Source organism: Salmo salar, chromosome ssa02 (genome assembly GCF_905237065.1).
Source record: "Salmo salar chromosome ssa02, Ssal_v3.1, whole genome shotgun sequence".
NCBI lineage: Eukaryota > Metazoa > Chordata > Actinopteri > Salmoniformes > Salmonidae > Salmo > Salmo salar.
Genome location: NC_059443.1, coordinates 57,839,025 through 57,865,745, shown reverse-complemented (window position 1 = coordinate 57,865,745; position 26,721 = coordinate 57,839,025). Strand labels below are relative to the sequence as shown.

The window sequence follows — 26,721 nt, the reverse complement described above, 5'->3', positions numbered from 1 at the left end:
TAAGAAAGAGACTGGACAAAAATGGCATCATCCATGGCAGAGTTCCAAGGCAAAAACTACTGCTGACCAAAAAGAACATAAAGGCTTGTCTCACTTTTGGCAAAAAGCATCTTGATGATCCCCAAGACTTTTGGGAAAATATTTTGTGGACTGACGAGACAAAAGTTGAACTTTTTGGAAGGTGTGCGTCGCGTTACATCTGGTGTAAAAGTAACACAGCATTTCCGAAAAAGATCATTATACCAACAGTCATATATGGTGGTGGTAGTGTGATGGTCTGGGGCTGCTTCAGGACCTAGACGACTTGCTGTGATTGATGGAACCATGAATTCTGCTCTCTACCAAAAAATCCTGAAGGAGAATGTCCGGCCATCAGTTCATGACCTCGAGCTGAAGCGCACTTGGGTTCTGCAGCAGGACAATGATCCAAAACACACCGGCAAGTCCACCTCCTGAATGGCTTAAAAAAAAAAAAAAAAGGTTTTGGAGTGGCCTAGTCAGTCTGGACTTGAATCTGATTGAGATGCTGTGGCGTGACCTTAAAAAAATACATAAAGTTCATGGTTGAAAACCCTCCAATGTGGCTGAATGAAAACAATTCTGCAAAGAAGAATGGGCAAAAATTCCTCCCCAGTGATGTGACTCATTGCCAGTTATCGCAAACGCTTGATTGCAGTTGTTGCTGCTGAGGGTGGCGTAACCAGTTATTAGGTTTAGGGGACAATTACTTTTTCACATAGGGCCATGAAGGTTCGGAAAGCTTTTTTCAGAAAAAAATAAAATCATCACTTTTAAAAACTGCATTTTGTGTTTACTTGGGTTATCTTTGTGTAATTTTAAAATGTGTTTGATCTGAAACATTTCTGTGACAAATGTGCAAAGAAATCAGGAAAGGGGCAAATACCTTTTCACAGCACTGTATATACATGACACTGATTGCACTATTCAATGGAGTTGGCTGAAGCGCATGCGGTTATAAAGCCAGACTAGGCTAGAGAGAATGCCAGCCCTGTCCTCGCTCTCCTCTCTCTCGCTCTCCCCTCCCTCTCTCTCGCTCTCCCCTCGCTCTCCCCTCCCTCTCTCTCGCTCTCCCCTCCCTCTCTCTCGCTCTCCCCTCCCTCTCGCTCGCTCTCCCCTCTCTCTCGCTCGCTCTCCCCTCTCTCTCGCTCGCTCTCCCCTCTCTCTCGCTCGCTCTCCCCTCTCTCTCGCTCGCTCTCCCCTCTCTCTCGCTCGCTCTCCCCTCTCTCTCGCTCGCTCTCCCCTCTCTCTCGCTCGCTCTCCCCTCTCTCTCGCTCGCTCTCCCCTCTCTCTCGCTCGCTCTCCCCTCTCTCTCGCTCGCTCTCTCCTCTCTCTCGCTCGCTCTCCCCTCTCTCTCGCTCGCTCTCCCCTCTCTCTCGCTCGCTCTCCCCTCTCGCTCGCTCGCTCTCCCCTCTCTCTCGCTCGCTCTCCCCTCTCTCTCGCTCGCTCTCCCCTCTCTCTCGCTCGCTCTCCCCTCTCCTCCAGCCTCTAGTGGCCTCATTAGCCCAGACTCTGCCAGGGAACGAAGAGGAAACTACCTCTCCGGTTTTAAACCCCCCTGTGCCCACTCTCACTCCTTTTCTCTCCCTTTTTTTCCTCTGTCTCTCCATTTCTGGAAAACAAATCAGAATCTTTTGATCCCGGAGACCGGAACTCAGAAGTTCCTGACAGGGGAAAGAGGGTCTATTTTGAGAACAAAAGGGATTAAATGGTGCATTTATTGCTTGTGGTGCGTCACGGTGAGGTTTGGCTGGAGATAATGTGGTGGATTGACGGTGTTGAATGAATGGGAGAATAATGGCATCCGGTTTGGTCCCATTCGTGTGGCTCCTGGCTGCATTTCACAGCTAGCTCCAAGGCTACGCTAGTGCTCAAGATGTTGACTACAGGCACTTAATCCTTTTTGGTGCACCGTGTCTTTCTTTTTCTTCATACATGCTGTCTCTGTGTCTCTCCCTTTGCCACTGTCAACCCCTCCCCCCTTCTCCCTGTCACCCTGGCTTTCATAGGGAGAGAAAGGCAGTGTCTAACTTTTGGCTGCCTGCTAGCAGCATCCTCATTATCAGCAGCAGCCTGATCTCCTGGTAGTTGTTTCCCCGGCAGGGCTACTAGCATCGCTGTCGCCTTGTCGTATTCTGAGTAGTAGGCTAGTGCTCTATGATAAGGGGCTGGTATGTGAAGCGTTTTTGTTGATGCAGATGTAATGTGTGTGTGCTCTCACAGCACTGCATCTTTGGTGCCAGGGAGCTGCAGCAGAACCAAAGAATAGAAGCCCTTTTGTTTTTATTTATTCAGCGAGCGCCATCGTACGTACCCACTGCCCTCCTAATTGGGACCAGAATGGAAGCAGCTAGACATTACTGACGGTTCAACGCAAACATAGACGGAATAGAATTGTCTCCTTTTTTTTCCCTTGTTGCCTTAGCTTTGGTTTTGTCCCCCGTTTCTCTCTCACACACACACACACACACACACACACACACCTTTTTCCCCGAAGCAGGAAGATTTCTCACTAATCTATTGGAACGCCTACCAGAAATACGGTTGTAGAGAGTTGTAAGGAAAAGAGTGGGTAAGGTTGAGTGGACCTAAGAGTTGTGACACACACACACACACACACACACACACACACACACACACACACACACTACGCAGCCAGCCAGCCAGCCAGCCTCAATTTCTTGGCATCATGTCAAGTAAGCAGTTGCGATGCTTTGCAGCGGGCAGTAGCAGACATATTGAATGGAGGATGGCGATGGCTGCCGCGTCTCCCCGCTCTGCGTAGCGCCTCACAGCATGCTGTTGCAGCAGCACCACCTCTCTTCAGGTATTTTTCCACTCTACCCCTGACCCCGTTTACAGCTGCCGTCAGCTCTTTTCTCTCCGTCTCTACTCCAGGGTTATTTTGTTTCGCTCGTGGAGTTGTATCCGTGACGGGCGGTGACCAGAGACAAAATAGGGCTGAACTGCACGCTTTTCTGTGTAGTATATGATTGATTTATCATGCAACCTATTTTTATGTCCCTTCAGAGAAAATGTGGGGGGGGGCGCATAAATGAAAGGGAGAAAGCGGAGGGCAGAGCGAAACGTTCTCGCTGCAGGCAGCAGCCTCTGAGCTCTTGGCTGAGTTTCAGGTCTGCCTGATAAAATGGCGTTCCTTGCTGCTCGGCGGGCTTGAAGACAGACGGAGAGAGAGAGCGAGAAAGGGAGAGGGGGAGCGACGCTTGTGTGCGTCAGCACCGCTGTTGCTGTCGTCCTGCTCTCCTCACATATATAAACAAACACCTTGCAGGTACATGGATTGACGTTGTGGGTGTTGGCGTCGGCGAAACAATGAGCTTTTGTATGTTAGGCTAGCGGTTAGCTATCTCCGATTTGACTGAAAGGCAGGCAGGCGTACGGCACCAAAACAATGGCGTTGAAACGGTGCCAAACCTACCAAAGCAAAATCCTGCCAAAGACACTGAATCTCTCACACACCCACACAGGGCACTCTGTTGGAACCACTCCTAAAATATGCACATCATGCAAAACCTCATTGGTTGTTGTGGGCGCTGGCCACTGACATCAGATGTTGTGTACTGACTTTGATGTTTGTTCTCGAAGTCCGTGAGGAAGAGGTTGTGGGTTTAAGATGTTACTTACCGGGACTATTTAAATCAATGGAGAGTTATGATCAATGTGGTATGGAGATATGTATTCCTAAGTGAACAAAGCCATAGAAAAGTTGTCCAAAATGGCACCCCTTTTTTATAGTGCACTACTTTTGAACAGAGCATATAGGTTGCTTACATAAGGATCCATGGTGTGCTTACATAAGGATCACTCAGCCTAATGCACTCTTTTGTTACTTGGCTGGTCTGTCACTGTGCTTTGTGGGATGTGTATTGGATGTGCAGCTCAGCTTGACCCAAGATGCCCCAGATGTTATTTTCTATTTGTGCAGTTTTGAAGGAAGGAGCCGGCGGTTCCGGGGGTGGAACTTAGCAGCCGGCAGTGCGGGGGCGGAACCTAGCAGCCGGCAGTGCGGGGGGCGGAACCTAGCAGCCGGCGGTGCGGGGGGCGGAACCTAGCAGCCGGCGGTGCGGGGGGCGGAACCTAGCAGCCGGGCGGTGCGGGGGGGCGGAACCTAGCAGCGTGCGGGGGGCGGAACCTAGCAGCCGGGCGGTGCGGGGGAGGGCGGAACCTAGCAGCCGGAGGGGCGGAACCTAGCAGCCGGGGGAACTTAGCAGCCGGCGGCGCGGGGGCGGAACTTAGCAGCCGGCGGCGCGGGGGGCGGAACTTAGCAGCCGGGCGGGGGGCGGAACCTAGCAGCCGGCAGCGCGGGGGCGGAACCTAGCAGGCTGCGGCGCGGGGGGCGGAACCTAGCAGCAGGCGGCGGCGCGGGGAGGGGGGCGGAACCTAGCAGCAGGCGGCGGCGCGGGAGGGGGCGGAACCTAGCAGCAGGCGGCGGCGCGGGGGCGGGAACCTAGCAGCAGGCGGCGGCGCGGGGGGCGGGAACCTAGCAGCAGGCGGCGGCGCGGGGGGCGGGAACCTAGCAGCAGGCGGCGGCGCGGGGGCGGGAACCTAGCAGCAGGCGGCGGCGCGGGGGCGGGAACCTAGCAGCAGGCGGCGGCGCGGGGGGCGGGAACCTAGCAGCAGGCGGCGGGGGCGGAACCTAGCAGCAGCAGGCGGCGGCGCGGGAGGGGGCGGAACCTAGCAGCAGCAGCAGGCGGCGGCGCGGGGGCGGGAACCTAGCAGCAGGCGGGGGCGGGACCTAGCAGCAGGCGGCGGCGCGGGGGCGGGAACCTAGCAGCAGGCTGCGGGGGGCGGAACCTAGCAGCAGGCGGCGGCGCGGGGAGGGGGCGGAACCTAGCAGCAGGCGGCGGCGCGGGAGGGGGCGGAACCTAGCAGCAGGCGGCGGCGCGGGGGCGGGAACCTAGCAGCAGGTGGCGGCGCGGGGGGCGGGAACCTAGCAGCAGGCGGCGGCGCGGGCAGGGGGCGGAACCTAGCAGCAGGCGGGGGGCGGGAACCTAGCAGCAGGCGGCGGCGCGGGAGGGGGCGGAACCTAGCAGCAGGCGGCGGCGCGGGAGGGGGCGGAACCTAGCAGCAGGCGGCGGCGCGGGGAGGGGGCGGAACCTAGCAGCAGGCGGCGGCGCGGGGGCGGGAACCTAGCAGCAGGCGGCGGCGCGGGGAGGGGGCGGAACCTAGCAGCAGGCGGCGGCGCGGGAGGGGGCGGAACCTAGCAGCAGGCGGCGGCGCGGGGGGCGGGAACCTAGCAGCAGGCGGCGGCGCGGGGGGCGGGAACCTAGCAGCAGGCGGCGGCGCGGGGGGCGGGAACCTAGCAGCAGGCGGCGGCGCGGGGAGGGGGCGGAACCTAGCAGCAGGCGGCGGCGCGGGGAGGGGGCGGAACCTAGCAGCAGGCGGCGGCGCGGGGGGCGGGAACCTAGCAGCAGGCGGCGGCGCGGGGGCGGGAACCTAGCAGCAGGCGGCGGCGCGGGAGGGGGCGGAACCTAGCAGCAGGCGGCGGCGCGGGGGGCGGGAACCTAGCAGCAGGCTGCGGGGGGGGGGGGCGGGAACCTAGCAGCAGGCTGCGGGGGGGGGCGGGAACCTAGCAGCAGGCTGCGGGGGGGGGCGGGAACCTAGCAGCAGGCTGCGGGGGGGGGCGGGAACCTAACAGCGGGCGCACTTGTTTTTTTTCTCTCCAAAAAATGTAGTAGGAGAAACTTTTAATGGGAAATCTTTTTCAACATTGTTGAAGTTAGGATTTGAGATGGGAATTTTGTGGTACCTCTGGTTACACTTTCTAGGAAGTGTAGAGCTGATTGCAGACGTGTGTGTGTGTGTGTGTGCCTTTCTACACACACTGACGACCCTGTGTGATGAGGCAGTCTGAGAAGAGGAGATAAGTATGTTGAGGGGAAATTGCGTTTGGAGGGACTCGGAGGCGTGTTGCGCTGTATCTTAAGACTAACCACATATCTGTCAGTCAGTGTGTGTCTCAAACGGAAGCTAGTCCCCCCCCCAACTATTTGACAGGATTGTTTTGACCATAGCTTTATCTGTGATGGATAAACTCCAGGCAATCATGCAAATCACGGAACGGTCTGATAGAATCCAGTGGACTCCAATAATGAGCTAATAGAAGGTAAGAATCTCTATTTGAAACGAGGTGATGACCAAATACGGCCCACCCGACTTTCACACGTTACTAAATAAATTCAGTGAAGCATCTAAGGAAAGGCGGAGGCTATACGTTTTCTGAATGTCTAAGACGACTTTGAAAATGCTTTTGTTTCATAGATAATATAGCTAGCGATGGGATACCATTATTTTTGATATGACAATTTATGAGCTTATTGGATTTGTGAATTACAAAAACAAATGGATTATAAGAATTGGCCCCCGACCCTGCGCTAAAGTAATGAAGACGAGTGGGAACAGCAGTGTTCTTAGGTCCTCTCTGTAGATAAGACCAGTTTAGTGGTTGGCTTTGCATGGTGGTTGGTGGCTCAATACCTCCTCTCTTCTCTCCAACAGCATTAATACGGCCATTGATTAGCTGCCTCTCATTGATTCATTACAGCCACATGGCATGAAGTGAGCCTTATTATTATTATTATTATTATTATTATTAGTTACCGGGACTTGTTTTTCTCATCGGCGTTAATGAGAGTATTGTGTGTCTGTAGGCTGAGGCTGTGTTGCACAGTGTGGGCTAGACTTATCTTGTTTTTCTCCCGCTTTTTGGTGTGAGGAAATGTATTAAAATAAGCATTTGAAAGATGGAACTGAAGAAAGCAGAGTATTAATGTGTGTACTCTGCAGTCTCCACAGTGGCAGTGTCGCTGTGTCTAGTGCTTTGTGGGGACCTGCTGGAGCGTAGGGACTGATGGATGAGGAACCATCTTGGTTTCATTCCAGTAAGTAAGCAGCTTTCCACTTGGGCTTCCCTTCACAGCCACAGCTAGGGGAGACTGATGGGCCTCTCAGTTCAGGGGGAGAGAGTGGGGGGAGAGGGCGAGAGCAGGTGGGATGAAAGGGAGGGTTCCATTTCACCCACTCACATAGAGGGAGAGTAGGAAGGAAGGAAGGAGGGTTAGGGGGAGTGAAAGTAGGAGAGGGAGGGCTCCTATCGCTCACCCAGTCACTCAACATCTGACTGCAAGAAAGCAGGAATATATGGATATGCCATAGATAATAGGATATGGGGCACGGTCTGCTGTATATTCTGATTATGGCAGGCATCTGACTGGAGAACAGACCAGGAGAGCGTGACCATCGCTCTCCTCTGACTGCTGCCATGTCGGATGGTAACAGTTTAACCAACCAAGGGGAGACAGTACAATGACTTCCTCTAGGAGGCAGTTTATTACATGCTGTTCTCGCTCTCAAATGTTTAAATACATCTATCTCTTTTTCTCCTCCAGACCTGCCCTTCCAGAGTGGTCCTGGTGCCCAGTATGAGAATCCCCACTGGGGAGCCTTACCACCAGCCACCGACCGCAGCAGCACCACCAGTAGTAGCTGGGATCAAGTGATCATTGACGGGAGCGACACCGAGGCCTGGCCCTCCATCAGTCGCAGCAGCGACAGCCGACCAGCGAATCCTTCAGAATGTGCCACAGCCGCTGACTATACAAACCCAGAGACCAGCAGCAACATGAGCATGGCCGCGGGGGCTACTAGCCAGCAGGCCCACTACCCCTCTCTCAAAGCTAACGTCACTAACGTAGCTAGCATGATGCAGCCTGGCGGTGGCCAGGGAGTTGGCGCCATCGGCAGCAGGGGCTGGGGCTCCGGATCAGGCCCTATCACCATGGCTCCCACTGAGGGAGCCAAACCCGACGGCCTAGGGCCCAACATGGGCCGGAGTGGAAGAGCACCTGGCTGGAACTCCCAGTCCAGCTTTAGCCTGAACCTGAACCCCAACGCCAACCCCTCGGCCTGGCCCGTGCTGGGGCAAGAGGGGGCTGGAGACGGCCCCAACCCCGCCTCACTACCTCCCAACGGCAGCCTGGGCAACGGTAGCCTGGGAGGGGACGAGAACAACAGCAGCAGCACCTGGGGAGGCATGATGAGCCCTGACGCCCCGTCCTCCAATAAGAATGTGTCTTTCAGCAGCATGGAACATTCCAACCTTAACACTGAGGGACAAAACAGCCACCACACTAAGCAGCCACTCAGCCCCATCCACGGCCTGCCTGGCTGGGGAGGCCAGTCTCCTACAGAGTCCTCCCAGCTCAACGGAGACGCAGGGAGCTCCGTCTGGGGCAACGGAGACACCAAGACATCCGCTGACTCCTCCTCCAAGAACTCAGGCTGGGACTCGGCACCCTCCGGAGGCATGTCCGGCTGGGGCCACTCTGGCAGCGGAGGAGGCGCGAGTGGCGGTGGAGAAGGAGGCTGGGGAGGAGACTGGGGGAAGCCCTCCAGCGGTGAGGCCAAAGGAGGCTGGGATTCCTCAGATGGCCCAGCCCAGGACCAGCAGGTGAGCTCCTGGGGCCAGCCAATCCCGGCCCCGACTAGTGAGGGTAGCGGAAGTGGCGGCAGTGAGGGGCGCTCCCACCGCAGGGACAGGACCGGCAGCGAGGACGGAGGCCCCCCTCCCCTTCCTCGGCAGGACCTTGACCCCCGGGTGCTGTGCAACACAGGCTGGGGCCAGACGCCCGTCCGCCAGCACACCTCCTGGGAGATGGAGGAGCAGCGCGCCGCCAATGAGAGGAAGACCAGCGAGATGAGGGGAGGCGGTGGAGGGGACACTTGGAGGGGCTCCAGCCCCTCTTCCGGATCCCCACCGGACCCCCGGAACGGGGGAGCCAACCCTAACTTGGGACCATCTCAGAGGCCAGGCTCAGGGGGCTCCGGAGGCAAGAGCGAGGGACCCTCAGGCTGGGGAGGCCCTCCACCCTCAGGCTGGGGGGAGCAGCCTGTCAACAAGGCCCCCAACGGTTCCGTCAGTGGCTGGGGGGAGCCCATGGCCCAAGGCCACAACACCACAAACAATGGCCCCAAGAGTGGAGTTCAATCCTGGGGTGTCCCTGAGGGGAAGTCCTCCCCTACCTGGGACGACGGGCCAGCGAAGACCCAGCAGAACCAGTCCCAGAGCTGGGGAGAGGGTCCCAAGTCTTCCCACGGCTGGGGCTCCGGCCACGGAAGTGGCAGCCGTGGCTCCAATGGCTCCAACGGCTCCAATGGAGGAGAGTGGAGAGAACCGGCCGAGGTGAAGAAGAATGGATCCTCCAGCCACATGTGGGAAGGAGAAGGAGGGAATGGACGAGAAGGAGGAGGGTGGAAGGACAGCACCAGAGGAGGTGGAGGAAATGGGGGCGGCTGGGCGTCGAAGCCTGCCTCTGCTGTTGGAGGTGGTGGCTGGGGGGAGACCCAACATCCCAACAGCCCAGCACCAGGATGGGGCTCCAAGCCCCAGGAAAGCCCCAACGGCCCAGCACCAGGATGGGGCTCCAAGCCCCAGGAAAGCCCCAACGGCCCAGCACCAGGATGGGGCTCCAAGCCCCAGGAAAGCCCCAACGGCCCAGCACCAGGATGGGGCTCCAAGCCCCAGGAAAGCCCCAACGGCCCAGCACCAGGATGGGGCTCCAAGCCCCAGGAAAGCCCCAACGGCCCAGCACCAGGATGGGGCTCCAAGCCCCAGGAAAGCCCCAACGGAAATAGTGGAGGTGTTGGAACAGGAGGAGGCAGCATGGGGTCCTGGGGCGGCCCTGCATCTGTAAGGCAGAGTTCCAACCCCGGCTGGGGCCCGGGGAGCTCTGTAGCCAAACCCGACCCAGCGATGGAGCCCACCGGCTGGGAGGAACCCTCTCCTCCCTCCATCCGCCGCAAGATGGAGATCGATGACGGCACGTCCACCTGGGGAGACCCTAGCGCCTACAACAAGACTGTGAATATGTGGGACCGCAACAACCCCACTGGAGGTAACGGTAACCAAGGCAACAACCCCACCCAGCCGCCGACCAGCAAGAGCAACGGAGGCATGGCCGTCAACAGCCACAACCACTCCTCCGTCCCCCCTAGCAACAACAATCACCACCACATGAACCACCACCACCCGCACCACGGACAGCCCCCGCCACACAGCCAGCACCACGGCAACAATGGATCCCCCAACACCGCCGCCCCGCACCAGGGCGGTGGACCCCAGGGCAGACCACCTATGGCCAACCCAGGTAAGAAACTGACCCCACTCACTGTCTGAAATGTCTTAAACTGGTTATTATGCACCGCTGTAATGTATTGTGGTATTAGCCCTGTGATTAACCTATACTGGAAAGATAGACTTATGTCTGAGGAAATATCCAACGTTCAGGTATATATTTTGGCATTGAATATTAGTGCGATTAACCAAAATATTTATTCATCGTTTTTTTTTAAACAACTGAGCGACATGGTTCAATTATTTAACCTCTATGGGCTAGGTGGGACGCAGGCGTCCCCCCCGTGGTGCACTCCATCAACAGCAGGTGCATTTCAAGAGCGGCAAATTTGAATCCAAATAAATGTCAAAATTCAAATTTTTCAAACATACAACTATTTTACACCCTTTGAAAGATAAACATCTCCTTAATCTAACCACGTTTTACGATTTCAAAAAGGTTTTACGGCGAAAGCATAAATTTAGAGTATGTTAGGACAGTACATTTACAAGAGTTGTGTGTAATGTTTTGTCAATTCAAAGACAGGGTCACCAAAACCATAAAACCAGCTAAAATGATGCACTAACCTTTTACAATCTCCATCAGATGACACTCCTAGGACATTATGTTAGACAATGCATGCATTTTTAGTTCTATCAAGTTCATATTTATATCCAAAAACAGCGTTTTACTATGGCATTGATGTTGAGGAAATCGTTTCCCTCCAATAACCGGCAGTCAAGTCAGCATCACAAATTAAATAATTAAAATTAGAAAACATTGGTAAAATATTATATTGTCATTTAAAGAATTATAGATTTACATCTCTTGAACGCAATCAACTTGCCAGATTTAAAAATAACCTTACTGGGAAATCACACTTTGCAATAATCTGAGCACTGCGCCCAGAAAAATACGCGTTGCGATACAGACTAGTCGTCATGTTGGGGAGATCTAAAATCGAAAATACTATGTAAATAATCCATTACCTTTGATTCTCTTCATCAGATGTCACTTCCAGGTATCACAGGTCCATAACGAATGTAGTTTTGTTCAAAAAAGCTCATCATTTATGTCCAAAAATCTCCGTCTTGTTAGCACATGATCTAAGCCCGCCGGACTTCACTTCATGAACGAGGGGAAAAAATATATTTACGTTCGTTCAAACATGTCAAACGTTGTATAGCATAAATCATTAGGGCCTTTTTTAACCAGAACATGAATAATATTCAAGGTGGACGAATGCATACTCTTTTATAACATATTGGAACGAGGGTACCCAACATGAACTCGCGCGCCAGGTGTCTAATGGGCCATCATCATTCCATGGCTCTTGTTCGGTCAGATCTCCCTCCAGAAGACTCAAAACACTTTGTAAAGGCTGGTGACATCTAGTGGAAGCAATAGGAAGTGCCAAAATATTCCTCAGCCCCTGTGTTTTTCAATGGCATAGGTTTAAAGGTAATACAACACATCAGGTATCCACTTCCTGTCAGAAAATGTCTCAGGGTTTTGCCTGCCAAATGAGTTCTGTTATACTCACAGACACCATTCAAACAGTTTTAGAAACTTTAGAGTGTGTTCTATCCATATATAATAAGTATATGCATATTCTAGTTACTGGGTAGGATTAGTAACCAGATTAAATCGGGTACATTTTTTTTATCCAGCCGTGCAAATACTGCCCCCTAGCCCTAACAGGTTAAATTCCTTTTTGTTTGGGGTTTTCTGTGAGCTCAATGTGCACATTGCACCGTTTCTTTAGATATGAAACAGATGAAGCCTGAACTGTGCCACGTGGTAGGGAGTTTGGTAATTACCTACAATGACCATAATCCATTACGTGCCTACTTGTCCAGTCTGTTTCTTTTACGCCTGCTACATAAGAGACTGAAGAATGTGTGATCGAGAGGGATAGAGAGCAGTTGCATAGCAAGGTCTCTACCTGAAAATGTGTGATCTAAGTGATTGATAGTTGCTATTCAGCAGTCATAAAAATATACCCTATTTACTTTGAAGAACTACTAAAATAGTGGTTTTGTCAGACAGTATAGACAGCAGCTCTATAGAGATGAGATGATGACTTGGAATTAAATAATTGTCATCATATAAAACAGATTTAATTAACAAGTGAAATATTTAAGTAAAGTGAAGAAAGGTTGATAAGCAGTTCATGGGCATCACTACCATCATGGAACTTTTATTAATTGTTTTATTCTATGTTACAGCATTTAACCCACATAATGCATAGTGCATTTAATGTAAAATTATTGGAATGGAAAAGGTGTATAATGGAAACCGAACCGAGACTAAAGCACTAATCGCTCAGCATTATAGAACATGCACAGTGCCAGGGCTTTTCAAGGCACCCCACTGCAAAGACAAAAGCTTCAGTGAAAGCTGACTGTGGCAGGAAGGCACTGTTCTCGCTGAAAGGTTATGGATGAGTGAGACCAGTGCCCCCTGCTGTTTATCTCTGTGTACAACCCCAGTAACCAGAGACTGATCAGCCAGGCTTGGCACACACTGCTCTAGTCTGCCTGCTCACAGTGCTCCTCAGTGGACTCAGCCAGCTCAGACAAGAGGGTCTGGGAGCTGGGCCAGGAGTTAAACAGTCACGCCTGCCGTCCTCCTCCCCTCTCCCTCCTTCTCTGCCTCTCCTTCTCTGCCCCTCCTTCTCTGCCTCTCTCCCTCCTTCTCTGCCCCTCCTTCTCTGCCTCTCTCCCTCCTCTGCCTCCTTCTCTGCCTCCTTCTCTGCCTCCTTCTCTGCCTCCTTCTCTGCCTCTCTCCCTCCTTCTCTGCCTCTCTCCCTCTCTCTTGGCTGGACTCTTCTGTCGGAGCCTGAAAGACCTCTGACTATATATAGCAGCATCATGGCACCGCATCAACCTATGCTTACGTCCAAAATGGCACCCTATTCCCTATATAGTGCACTACTTTTGGCCAGAGCCCAAATGGCCTTGGTCAAAAGTAATGCACTATATAGGGAATAGGGTGCCATTGGTATACAGCCATACTGCCCCTGATTAACATGTAACAACTTGGCTCACTGTTTTACAAGGAGGAAAAGCCTGAGGATTGAGAATGGAACGGGGTGTAGTGCAAGTGAATGGAAGCTAGCACACGCTGTTCCTCAGTAGTTTTATGGTTACATTTTCATCAGTAATGGAACCAGTTGGTTGGCAATAAAACTAGACTGCAACTGCTAACAATATGTCCGATCACTGTTTGCTGGTCTCGTAAGTAAATATACTTGCAATAAAATGACGCACACATCACTTTAAAGCATACATTTATAAATATGTCCTTCCCTCTCCTCTCCCAGGCTGGGGGGAGCTGCCCAGTGTCCAGCAGCCCAAGCCAGAGCCAGCATGGGGGGAGCCCGCTGGCCCCTCTCCTGCAGTGGACAACGGCACCTCTGCCTGGGGCAAACCCCCTGGTGTTCCTGGAGGCTGGGGCGATGGGGGGCACGGAGGGCACGAACCCAATGGACCCTACAGGAGGGGCAACAACGGCCCCTCTGGACCGGCCCCCTGCAAGCCAGGTTAGGACCACACGCCGTTGGTATACAAACATGGTTAACACTCACTCATCAGAAAACCAAAAAATACTCTTGTGTTTGTAAGCACCTGAAAGTTTCTGTTAAAGATTTGTTTTTCTAGATGTCTTGAAGAACATGGTGTCGCTGGCGGTTTCCCTTGATCTATTTCTGCTATTGCATGAATTTTTACACACGGCAGCAAGCAAGAAATGGAGGGACTTGTGTGACAATACTGGCACCAAGTGGTTGCATTCCAATTGCACACAAAGGGGTTGCCCTTGATCTTCGCAAGCAGTCAAATCAAAGTGTATTAGTCACATGGTACAGGGAAATGCTTGCTTGTCTACGTGCTGTGGTTAGACTCAAGACTGCAGTATACTGGTACAGCAGAAACACAGATACTAAGGTTAGCTTGATACTACTGTTTGGGCACTACAGTCAGATTTCAGTGAACCAGCTATATTACAAGGCACTTACTAAATAATTTTTACTTGGTATTCATCTCCACGATATTTACCCTGCACTGCTCCTCTTCCAGCCCCCAAATCTATGCAAGACGGCTGGGGAGGCGGGAGGGAGGAGGAGATGGGCATGTCTTCTGGCCAATGGGATGCTGACGCCGGAGACATGTGGAACAGCCCCGCCTCCCAGGAGAGCAGCTCCTCCTGTAACTCGTGGGGCCAGCCGCCCAAGAAGGGCCCGCCCAAGGGCAAGATGGGCAACCAGCCAGACGAAGCCTGGATCATGAACCGTCTCATCAAGCAGCTCACTGACATGGGCTTCCCGGTATGAATGTGATTCATTTTGCAATGTCAGAATTAGACCTGGGTTCAAATACTATTTGATATATTTCAACTACTTTTGCTCCAGCCTCCTGGAGTGCCGGGGGGGGGGGGGTACTGGTTTTGGGATTATTATTTTGTCCATTAAGCCAGGCAATTTCAGTCAAGCACAGATTTTGAAATGATTTCAAATTGTTTCAGAATCCATGCATTTAAATGTATGTATCAAGCATGTAGTCAGTGTATTGTATAGTTGAAGTTGTCACTGACTGGGTGTCTCATGTTGTCATTGTGTTGCAGAGGGATCCTGCCGAGGAGGCTCTGAAGAGCAACAACATGAACCTGGACCAGGCCATGAGTAGGTTTTCCCTCTGTGTGTGTCTGACTGTGTGTGCGCACATGTACGTGTGTTTCTGCTTGTTGCTGTGTATGCGTATTCCATATTTATCTGACCTTTGTCTCTCTCCCAAGGCGCTTTGTTGGAGAAGAAGACTGAACTGGACAAGCGGGGCATGGGCATGTCAGACTACAACAACGGGATGAACAAGCCGTTGGGTTGCCGTCCCCAGGCCCTCTCCAAAGACCCCTCCTCGGACCGCAGCCCATTCCTAGACAAGGTACTTTATGAATGCCACTAGCATTGTATCAGGAATCAACAGCAGGTATGTCCATACAATAGAAAGACAGCTAGTGAAAGGCATGTCCATTAATGATGGATTAAACCACAAACACACGTGCTATTGAATGGTGAAAATACAGGGGTCTGTTTCAGTCCCACCTTAATCCCGCGATTGGGATTATGAGAAGTTTAGTGTCCTTTGTAAAGCGTGTCATACACAAAAAAGTGATTGATTTAACTGAAATGATTTACTGACTGACTGATCTTGTCTCCCCTCCCTGGTTCCAGGACGGTGGTTTGTCAGATGACGCCCCCCCCTCACCGTTTCTGCCTTCTCCCGTCAGCCTGAAGCTCCCCCTGGTTAACAACCTGCAGCCTGGGCTGGCCCTGGGCTCCCCGGGGCTCAACATGCAGAACTTGAACAACAGACAGGTAGGGGGGGGTGAAACGCATGCGCTGCACCTCAGTCTCGTAATGAGGTAGCCCTTCCTGCGATTAGTGTCACCCTTGGCCCAAGAGAGAGTGTCCTATTATGGCTAACGGTTAAGACGTTGGTTCAGGTCCCGTCTGTGACACACACACACACACACACAAATAGGTATACACTAACACTCAAAAACACACGTGTGTGTGTGTGTGTATATAACCACAAACACATTTACTGTAGATAAGTATACAGTAGCACATACACAACCACACACACATGCTTACATGACAATCTCACACACACACACACACACACACACACACACACCCTTCAGGAACCCATTGCCAGGAGCTGGAGAATAGAGGGGCCTCAATATGCGACACCAAAGAGAAACCACTTTGAACGTAGTTGAGAATTCCATTCAGCTCTCCGCCACTCTCTCAAGGGTCGTTACGTCTGTAACCTTGCATGCGGAGCCCATTTGAAATGGGATGGTTTTTGTATCGTCAACTTTGCAGAGAGGAGCTGCCATAGAAATACGAGTCCTTTATAGAACATAAGAGTCCTTGAAAGCCCAACAAAGCACTGTAACTCTGTCATAACAGTATTGAATTGAACAACTTCTTGTCTGACACTGAACATAGTTCTCTTTACATAAGTCCCATTTTCCTTTATTGGCATATTGCGGGAGGCATTTAAAGAGCACTGTCATTTAATCACAATCCAACTGAATGCACTCCAAATGTGCCACTTTCTCCAGTATTGGTCAGTGGTTCGATAAGGTAGACCGTTAGGTTTTCAACTATTTTCTTTCAAATGGACCCTGGATGATTTGGGAAGTGGTGGGGGAATAAGCGGATTGTTACAGTAGTAGCTTGTCTTGATTTGTGGTTTCTCTGCCACTGCGTGAACCAGAGTTGTGTTTTGTGAGGGACATCCTATTCATCGGCTGTCTGTAGGGAATGAGTGGATTGAGTGATTGCCATGTCAACTCTTATTGAAGTTTTGTCATTTCCTCTCTCGTGTGTGTGTGTGTGTGTGTGTGTGTGTGTGTGTCTAGATGCAGAGTGGAATGTTGGGCAGTAGTGGAGCAGCACTATCCCGGGCCATGCAGCAGCAGCCTCCTCAGCCGTCAGTGCCGCCTCTCGGCTCCTCCCAGCCTAGTCTCCGCGCTCAAGTGCCTCAGTTTCTCACCCCTCAGGTGCACACACACACACACACACACACACACAAACTATGCCTCAGCCAAGTTTCTCTCCGTACACACACATACACGACCTCGTTTTCTGTCCCCCAGCCGCAGGCTCTCATGACTTCGTTACTCTGTTGTTTTAAGATATTTTCAGATGTTCTGACCAACTCTCATCTCATCTCATCTCTCTCTGTCTCCTTGTCCTCCCCTCCAGGTTCAAGCACAGCTCTTGCAGTTTGCCGCAAAAAACATTGGTCTGAACCCTGCACTTTTAACCTCACCAATAAACCCTCAACAAATGACCCTGTTGTACCAACTTCAGCAACTGCAAATGGTGAGTACAAGCCAAAGGCCCCTGTCTCCATTAGAAACAGGGTTCGTACTAACTGAACCAGACAGGATGGGCTGTTCTTATTGTATTTTTTATGGACACCCTCAGGGGTACCCCACAGTCTTTTGGATAAGGTGATGACCCTTTCTCTATTTCTCTTCGTCTCCCTCTGCCTTTCTCTCTCTCGCATTGCCTCTTTCCATCTCTTTTTCTTTCTCTCTTTGCCTCTCTCTCTCTGTTTCTAGGCGTACCAGCGTTTACAAATCCAGCAGCAGATGATGCAAGCTCAGCGCAACGTCTCCGGCCCCATCAGACAACAAGAGCAGCAAGTAAGAGGTCCCTCTTTCAACCCCTATACATTCTCATCACTGGCTCGTTCCATTTGATTACAATCACTTTCCATACATATTTTGCCCATGGTATAAGTGGTCAGAAAGTGAGGAGATGGAGGTGCTCAAAGTTGACCCATTTTGCAAACCGTTGAGCGTGATATCATTTAAAAGCTTACGAACTATTTTACAATTTCAAGAGAAAATGTAAAGTATAAAAAAATGACATCCTTTATTGTTCTTTCTAAAACCGCATAACCTCGATTTATTATATATATTTCTTTTTTTTTGCATTTCGGCATAAGTTGTAGCTTAGACCCGATTTTGACGTCATCTGAGGTTTTGTTGTGCCCGCAATCGATTGAAATCAAGGTGTGTCATTTCAATCATAGAAACAGAATGGACAAATCCCTTCAAACCGGTGCAATTTAGCTGGTACGCCATTGACATTTGAAATGTTTACTTCCAATTACTACGACAAAGATGGCCGCTGGATGTCAACATAAATGTCTGTTCTATTATTTGTTTTATTTCAATAGGTTTCCTACGGAAGACTTAAAGTATAATGTAAAACTGGTATTCCCATTCAAGTCAACATTCTGATGTGTGGACCTGCTACCATTTTGAAAGTTGACATTTTAAAATGTATTCCCATTTCAGAACATCCACCCTGTGTTGAAGAGCATGGTGTCTCAACCAATGGCAGGCACAACTCAAACACCAAAGATGATATCAAAATAGGGTCTAAGCTACAATATCTGCGAAAATAATCAGCGTTCACATTTTTTTATCATTGACAAAGTTAAAAATGACGATTTAAAGAATCTATAATACCGTAGATATGTGCTATAAATTGTATTGTTTACGATGAGTGTTGAAATAGACCGGATATGCTTGCTTAAAGTTGCGTGTGAGTCAGGGGAAATGTGTTTGTCAAAAGCACCTCCAGTTGCTCAAACGTGCTATTTCTCTAGAATGTATGGAGAAGTGGTTACAGAAGTTGGTTGCTTGTGTGGTTGGATCCTTCTTTTTTTTTCTTGCAAATTGGGAACTTCTTTAAAATAATCTGTGGTAAAACACTAAAGCAGGGATTCCCAAATGCTTTTGGCACGTGACCCCATTTTGATATGTCAAAAAGTTCTCGCGACCCCAACCATGCGATTAACAGCCAATGTTTACTTTTTTTAATTGGGCTATGGCAGTCAATTGCAAAACATTCTGACAGTATTTCTGATTTGTATTCTCAACTCACCATCACATACTTTTAATGTGGGGCTATGAGTCAATTAGTCTGACATAAGATCAATTATCTCACCACCGCTAATGACATGGGTGTGCTTGATACATGTCGCGTCTGAGCTTCAGTCAAGGGGCGTGGTCCATAGTGTGCACCTCATCTCTCCTGTCACATCCAACCTGGATCGATATTTGTTTTTAATGCAGACGAACGCACTGAATCGGCGTACCATGAGTTTTAATTCTTGGAGACGGCACAGTATTCCTTTTGAGTCAGGAACCAAAACTCCTCAATAGTGACCCGTGAATGCGTTGTCTGCAACATACGGTCACATCGACTGCATGGCCAGGCACGACTCCAACACCATCATTAAGTTTGCAGACGACACAACAGTGGTAGGCCTGATCACCGACAACGACGAGACAGCCTATAAGTCAGAGACCTGGCTGGGTGGTGCCAGAAAAACAACCTATCCCTCAACGTAACCAAGACTAAGGAGACGATTGTGGACTACAGGAAAAGGAGGACCGAGCACGCCCCCATTCTCATCATTGGGGTTGTAGTGGAGCAGGTTGAGAGCTTCAGGTTCCTTGGTGTCCACATCAACAACAACTAGAATGGTCCAAACACACCAAGACAGTCGTGAAGAGGGCACGACAAAGCCTATTCCCCCTCAGGAAACTAAAAAGATTTGGCATGGGTCCTGAGATTCTCAAAAGGTTCTACAGCTGCAACATCAAGAGCATCCTGACTGGTTGCATCACTGCTTGGTACGGAAACTGCTCGGCCTCTGACCGCAAGGCACTACAGAGGATAGTGCGTATGGCCCAGTACATCACTGGGGCTAAGCTGCCTGCCATCCAGGACCTCTACACCAGGCGGTGTCAGAGGAAGGCCCTAAAAATTGTCAAAGCCCCCAGCCACAGACTGTTCTCTCTACTACCACATGGCAAGCGGTACCGGAGTGCCAAGTCTAGGACAAAAAGGCTTCTCAACAGTTTTTACCCCGAAGCCATAACTCCTGAACAGGTAATCAAATGGCTACCTGGTCTATTTGCATTGTGTGCCCCCCCCAAACCCTCTTTTACGCTGCTGCTACTCTCTGTTTATCATATATGCATAGTCACTTTAACTATACATTCATGTACATACTACCTCAATTGGGCCGACTAACCGCACAGTGGCTAACCGGGCTATCTGCATTGTGTCCCACCCACCACCCGCCAACCCCTCTTTTACGCTACTGCTGCTCTCTGTTCATCATATATGCATAGTCACTTTAACCATATCTACATGTACATACTTCCTCAATCAGCCTGACTAACCGGTGTCCGTATGTAGCCTCGCTACTGTATATAGCATGTCTTTTTACTGTTGTTTTATTTCTTTACCTACCTATTGTTCACCTAATACCTTTTTTGCACTATTGGTTAGAGCTTGTAAGTAAGCATTTCACTGTAAGGTCTACAGCTGTTGTATTCAGCACACGTGACAAATACATTTTGATTTGACATCACAGCTCGATCAGCTGTTCCATTTCACTTACCGACCCGTCAACTGATCCAGTGCGACCCCGATATGGTAGAGGGAGACTCAATCATAACTAGAGTGGAATCAGTTTTTCGTCAATATAGCCACGCTGAACATCACCTTTTTTGTTTCATGCTTGGGAATCGTGAGACGGAACAATATGTCCTCAATGTGTGGTTTCATAGTCATTCACCGTGAGAATGGTTCAAGTGCAATGGTGAAGTGCGGCCCTTTCCCACCACCTAAGGGGGCTCTCTGGTTGAATTTATACTTTTAGATTTGAATCCTCTAGTTTTAGATTAAGATTAAACACATTTTACAATGATTTTGAGAGATAAACCTGACCCCATTTTCATAGACCCCTAGTTTGGGAACCACTGCACTAAAGGCAGTATTTTCCCACCAGATAAGTGACTGTCGATGGTGCTGATTTTAGGAGTCATGCCACGGTCTGTTGGACTTGGACATTGTAACCTCATGCCCTCACTTTCTCTCTCCTTTGTCCCCCTCTTTCTCCTGTTCTGTTTCTTTCTCAATCTCTCTCTCCCCCCCCCCCCCTTCCAGGTTGCACGTACAATCAATAACATGCAGCAGCAGATCCAACAGCACCAGCGTCAGCTGTACCAGGCCCTGCTGATGAAGCAGCAGCCCCCCGGCTCCCACTCCGGCCTGCACCCGGGCCAAGGCAAATCAGCCCTGGACTCGTTCCCAGGCCACCCCCAGGCTCCGGGCCTCTCCGACCTGCACACCAAAGAGCCGCAGTCTTCTCCCAACTCCTACAGCCCCTACCCCCTCTGTGAGTCCAGCACTCACACTGTCACTCACACACGCACTCCTTCAGCCCCTACGCTCTCTCTACATCTCACAAACAAGCTGTTTGTATAACTAGTAAGCCTTATATACGTTAGTAATAGTCCTTGCAATGTCTTTATCTATCTGGTTTGTGTTGAGCTGTGTATTCAATGTTAGATTTGTCTCTCTTAGCTGGACTCAATCCAAACATGAATGTAAACTGCATGGAGGTGGGGGGCCTGTCCATGAAGGAGCCCCCCCAGCCCCAGTCCCGTCTGTCCCAGTGGACCCACCCCAACTCCATGGACAGCCTCTCTGGAAACTCCTCCCACATGGAGGCCAACCTCAATAAGCATGGTAGGAGGAACTGTGAAGTCTCATTCAATTCTGTTTTTCCCTGGGGGGGGGCAATAAATATACATATACACGCTGTCAAACAAGAAATCAATCTATTAGTCGATAGGAAAATTGGGTTTTCTGCTCACTTAGTCGATTTTCTTCTACGATATAGCGACTTATTTGACTCGCTCTGAATAACATTAACGGATTTCACACCACCTCTCTCACCAGCCAACAAACATTCTCTGGGTTTCTTTCACACGGTTTTGCATTCACAACAGACACGTAAACACTGGAAATATAACGTGTGAGCCACAAACACCACCTCCCCTAACCTCTCCCACTGTGGCACGAGCATCAAGCTGCTGTTCTGCCCTTCCAGTAATAACAACGCCTGTTTACTGGTACATGTTGATTACTATAAGTCTTTTGTATGTTTCCACATATCTTAATGATGAAACGGTGTGAGAAATCTCACCTGGAAGAATTCACTATGAAATCAATTGTTTATCTCTTTAGTGTCTGACATTTAAAATGACTATTTAAATCCATATCTATTTCTCAAGCGATGCCTCACGTTGATATTCATCTGGATGTATCCTTGCGACCCAGTGTTCCTTTTGCCCTCCATACTCCACTAAGAGCAGCACTGACAACCACTCTTACAGTACCAGTCAAAAGTTTGGACACACTTACTCATTCAAGGTTTTTTTCTTTATTTTTACAATTTTCTACATTGTAGAATAATAGTGAAGACAAACTATGAAATAACACACATGGAATCAAGTAGTAACAAAGTGTTAAACAAATCAAAATATATTTGAGATTGTTCAAAGTAGCCACCCTTTGCCTTCATGACAACTTTTCACACTCTTGGCATTCTCTCAACCAGCTTCACCTGGATTGCTTTTCCAACAGTCTTGAAGGAGTTCCCACATATGCTGAGCATTTGTTGGCTGCTTTTCCTTCACTCTGCGGTCTAACCCATTCCAAACCATCTCAATTGGGTTGAGGTCAGGGGATTGGGGAGGCCAGGTCATCTGATGCAGCACTGCATCACTCTCCTCCTTGGTCAAATAGCCCTTACACAGCCTGGAGGTGTGTTGTCATTGTAGTAGGTAGAATGGCGCTGCGGGAGGGGTGGCTGATGTTTTACGTGCTCCTAACCAACTGTGCTATTTTGATCGTTTCTTTTTTTTTTTTTTTTTTTTAAACCTATTTTGTACCTAATGTTGCTGCTACCATCTCTTATGACCGGAAAATAACTTCTGGACATCAGAACAGCATTACTCACAACGAACTCGAAGAAGATTTATCCTTAAACATGTCCGACGCAAAGGATATACTGCTTTCTCGGCAGCAGGCCCAAATCCCTGTCTTTTGCATGAAGAAAAGCCTGAGAAAAAGGGGGCGGAGGTCCGGCTACCTTCTGAGAATTCATAGGCGAGTGAGTAAACCCCCACTGCCATCCGTTCTATTGGCCAACGTGCAATCATTGGAAAATAAAATCGAGCTGACAAGGCACAACGCTCGAACCACTAGGCTACCCTGCCTCCCCAGGGCAACAGATAAGCTAAATGTCTTTTTATGCTCGCTTTCGAGGGAAGTCACACTGAATTATGCATGAGAGCAACCGCTGTTCTGGACGACTGTGATAACTCTCGGTAGCCGACGTGAGCAAGACCTTTAAACAAGTCATATTCACAAAAAACGCAGGGCCAGACGGATTACCAGGATACATACTCAAAACATACGCGGACCAACACTGTTAAGTGTGCTTGAATTCTAAATAAATCAGTGTCGCCAGCAAAGCACCACCACCTCCATGCTTCACGGTGAGAACCACACATGCGGAGATCATCCGTTCAGCTACTCTGTGACTCACAAAGACAGTGGTTGGAACCAAAAATCTCAAATTTGGACTCAACAGACCAAAGGATACATTTCCACCGGTCTAATGTCCATTGCTTGTGTTTCTTCGCCCAAGCAAGTCTTCTTCTTATTGATTTCCTTTAGTAGTGGTTTCTTTGCAGCAATTCGACCATGAAGGCCTGATTCACGCAGTCTCCTCTGAACAGTTGATGTGTCTTTTTACTTGAACTTTGATGCATTTATTTGGGCTGCAATTTTAATCTACCTTTTTTGTCCCTTTTTCTCCCCAATTTCGTGGTACCCAATTGGTAGTTAGTCTTGTCCTATCGCTGCAACTCCCGTACGGACTCGGGAGAGGCGAAGGTCGAGAGCTGTGCGTCCTCCGGAACACGACCCAGCCATGCCGCACTGCTACTTGACACAATGCTCGCTTAACCCGGAAGCCAGCCGCACCAATGTGTCGGAGGAAACACCGTACACCTGGCAACCGTGTCAGCGTGCAATAGCCAGCAAGCTTGTGCCGGCTCGCCACAGGAGTTGTTATGGGACAAGGACTTCCCGGACAGCCAAACCCTCCCCTAACCCAGATGACGCTGGGCCAATTGTGTGCCGCCCCATGGGTCTCCCAGTCGTGGCCGCCTGCGACAGAGCCTGGACTCGAACCAGGATCTCAAGTGGCACAGCTAGCACTGCGATGTAGTGCCTTAGTGGGCTGCAATTTCTGAGGCTGGTAACTAATGAAGTTATCCTTTGCTGCAGAGGTAACTCTGGGTCTTCCTTCTGTATACCACCCCTACTTTGTCACAACACAACTGATTGGCTGAAACGCGTTAAGAGCGCAAATTAATAAGGCACACCTGTTAATTGAAATGCATTCCAGGTGACTACCTCATCAAGCTGGTTGAGAGAATTCTACAATGTAGGAAATGGTAAAAATAAAGAAACCCTTGAATGAGTAGATGTGTCCAAAGTTTTGACTGGTACTGTATGCATTTTAAACGTCAAATAAATGAATTAATGAATTCCTTTGACTTGTCCTAGGTGCCATTTCTGCTGCTTCTAACCTGGGCCCCCCTGGAAAGCCTCCCCACATGGATGACTCCTACAGCCCATACAGTATGATGGGTGGGTCTGAGTCTCCCACCTCCCCCCTGGTTCCCCCTGACAGCTGGGGCCAGGGACCAGGAAAGAGCCCCAAGGACCAGATCACCAATGGAACGAATATCAACTGGCCCCCAGGTTGGTAGAGAAGACCAACATTTCAATCAGATCAAACATAATTTCACACGTGATCCTGACACACTTTACTGATAGAGGACAAAGAAAAGAGATTTAAAACTCTTCTAAACGGTTTTGATTTTAGAGAGAAGAAAGATTTAGAAAGGAGGAAAACTTTAAATTGTTCCCCACAAAATCATGTGAGTTTTTAAAGGATAAATAACCATTTGTCCTCCGTTGTCTCAGAGTTCTGTCCAGGCGTGCCCTGGAAGGGCCTGCAAAACATTGACCCTGAGAACGACCCCAACATGACCCCAGGAAGTGTACCCAGCGGCCCCACCATCAACACCAACATCCAGGACGTCAACCGCTACCTGCTCCGGGACCGCAGCGGAGGTGAGGAGGGGGTCAATCAGGGAGTCTGTAGTTAGTTGGCTTTGTTAAGATACACAGATTGTCAAATAGACTGTATACTCTCATTAACAGGGCAGGTCTCTGCTGTTGATTCTCAAACAGGTGTTGACTTGTGTTACTATATTGACAACTTTAAGCTTATCCTATTCCTTTCCATGGCACTGAAGGGGTTACAGTACTACCTCACTTGTTGTGACCATGTCATCCAGTGGCACAGGCCCTATTGTATTTATACACTTTCTTTAAATCAAGTTGTACATGTTTCTTTCCCCACCACCCCCTCTTTCCATAACAATGGGTCACCACGGCTAGGCTCCTCCCCTCCTTCACCGCCTCAGAACGGTGCTCTGCCCCCCTCCACGGACTGGCCAGTCAGTGGCTGCTACACTAGCTCTTTCAGTCTGTCCTCCCCGGATGAGGAGTGTGCAGGTACAGACCACAGCCTCCCCCTTCCAGCCGCCTATGTGGACATGCTGATCCATGGTCCCCAAGCTTGACCCCCTTCCCCTAATTACCACCATAGCAACACACCTTTATCCTATTGTTTGTGTGTGGTCTGTGTTTGTTGAGTGTTACGGTAGATAGGTCCTTCTTTTGCCTAATTTAATCCTACTACCAACTACCCAGTGCCGGTGTATCAAGTGCTCCACGATGTGATTGCATTGTATTCCTCATGGAATGAAAAGTTTGAGTGTTTAAATCAAGAAATGCTTTGAATGTTGTGGCCCTAGACCCCTATTCATAAGTATGTGTTGACATGACATTTTTGTTGCCTTTAAGCAACCCACTGACAATTGCTATAAATACTTGAAAAATGTCCCCCTTTAAATGTCTGAGTGATCTGCATTCTGTTTTTACGTTCATGTTTCTTGTAGTCCTCAATGCCATCTCCATTATGACTCATATAAACCCATGAAGTCAAGATTGAGGTTTCTTGTTGATGAACAAGTGTTAATGTGGGGCTTCTTTTTAAAACTTTGCATCTGCCCAAAGTTAGATTTCGAAGTATCTGTCATAGAACATAGGCTTCCATAGAGGGTCTCCATCTCTATAACAGTATCTCATAGGTCCCCCTCTTTGCTCTCGCTCTCTCTCTCTCGCTCAGGTAAACTATCTGACATGAAGTCCACCTGGTCCCCGGGGCCCATCTCCCACCCCTCCCAGGCCTCTCTATCCCACGAGCTGTGGAAGGTCCCCCAGGGGCCCCGTAACAACACAGCCCCTTCAAGACCCCCTCCGGGCCTCACCAACCCTGCCAAGCCCTCCTCCACCTGGGGAGGAAACTCCCTGGGCCTGGCCCAAGGCTGGAGCAGCTCGTACACCTCAGGTGAGATGCCACAGTACAACTCCTCAGCCTGAATTATAGACCGGGGGAGTTCCTCTGTAATAACACTGGAAAGACTTAAACCTGGTAATATACCTAGTAGAGGAAAATCACTTAGTCGTTTTGAGATTGATTTTTAAAGTCAATTCATGACTTGATGCTCATTGAAAACCATTGACTGTAGATTTGAGCTGACCCTACTTTGTGCTTTGTCAACATCCTATCCTAACATAATGTTTTTGACACATTTACCTAAAGAAGCATAGCGTAAGACACCACATAGGCGTGTAATGTTCCTAGGTGTGGTCGTTGTAGAGTGTGATACTCCCCCATGTTTTGTTTTGAGCTCCTCTCCCCTCGTCACTCGCTGTAGTAAGGTGGAGCAATACACACCCCGCTGTGGTTAGAGGCCCTTGTCAAACTGAAGTCTTGCGGCTTACTAGAGAAGACTTAAAGGACTGTTGTCATGGCTTCAAAGAGAACCTAAACTGTGTGACCTTATTGTGGCATGGGTCCTAAGGTCACACTGAGTAGTAAAAGTGCTTACATGAGACGATGCAAATATGTTGTTTTTAAGAAAAGAACATGCATAGACAAACAATGGACAATTTATCATGTACATA

General features: G+C 49.8%; 1 protein-coding gene across 7 annotated transcripts in view; it reads left to right on the top strand.

The window, feature by feature from the left end:
* LOC106587198 (trinucleotide repeat-containing gene 6C protein) overlaps window positions 1-26,721 on the top strand; it is a 60,846-nt gene that overhangs the window by 26,105 nt on the left and 8,020 nt on the right. For 3 of the 7 annotated variants that reach the window (XM_014175377.2, XM_014175329.2, XM_014175337.2), the window contains 15 exons: window positions 7,428-10,184; window positions 13,477-13,695; window positions 14,231-14,478; window positions 14,775-14,832; window positions 14,946-15,091; window positions 15,382-15,525; window positions 16,581-16,721; window positions 16,927-17,046; window positions 17,289-17,372; window positions 20,704-20,935; window positions 21,124-21,288; window positions 24,184-24,381; window positions 24,607-24,756; window positions 25,087-25,203; window positions 25,880-26,101. In XM_014175377.2, the coding sequence (XP_014030852.2) occupies window positions 7,428-10,184; window positions 13,477-13,695; window positions 14,231-14,478; window positions 14,775-14,832; window positions 14,946-15,091; window positions 15,382-15,525; window positions 16,581-16,721; window positions 16,927-17,046; window positions 17,289-17,372; window positions 20,704-20,935; window positions 21,124-21,288; window positions 24,184-24,381; window positions 24,607-24,756; window positions 25,087-25,203; window positions 25,880-26,101 (5,001 nt within the window). Of the gene's footprint in view, window positions 1-6,825; window positions 6,921-7,427; window positions 10,185-13,476; window positions 13,696-14,230; window positions 14,479-14,774; window positions 14,833-14,945; window positions 15,092-15,381; window positions 15,526-16,580; window positions 16,722-16,926; window positions 17,047-17,288; window positions 17,373-20,703; window positions 20,936-21,123; window positions 21,289-24,183; window positions 24,382-24,606; window positions 24,757-25,086; window positions 25,204-25,879; window positions 26,102-26,721 lie in introns of all 7 variants that reach the window. The other 4 variants (XM_014175347.2, XM_014175387.2, XM_014175366.2 and 1 more) reach the window with 4 other exon arrangements.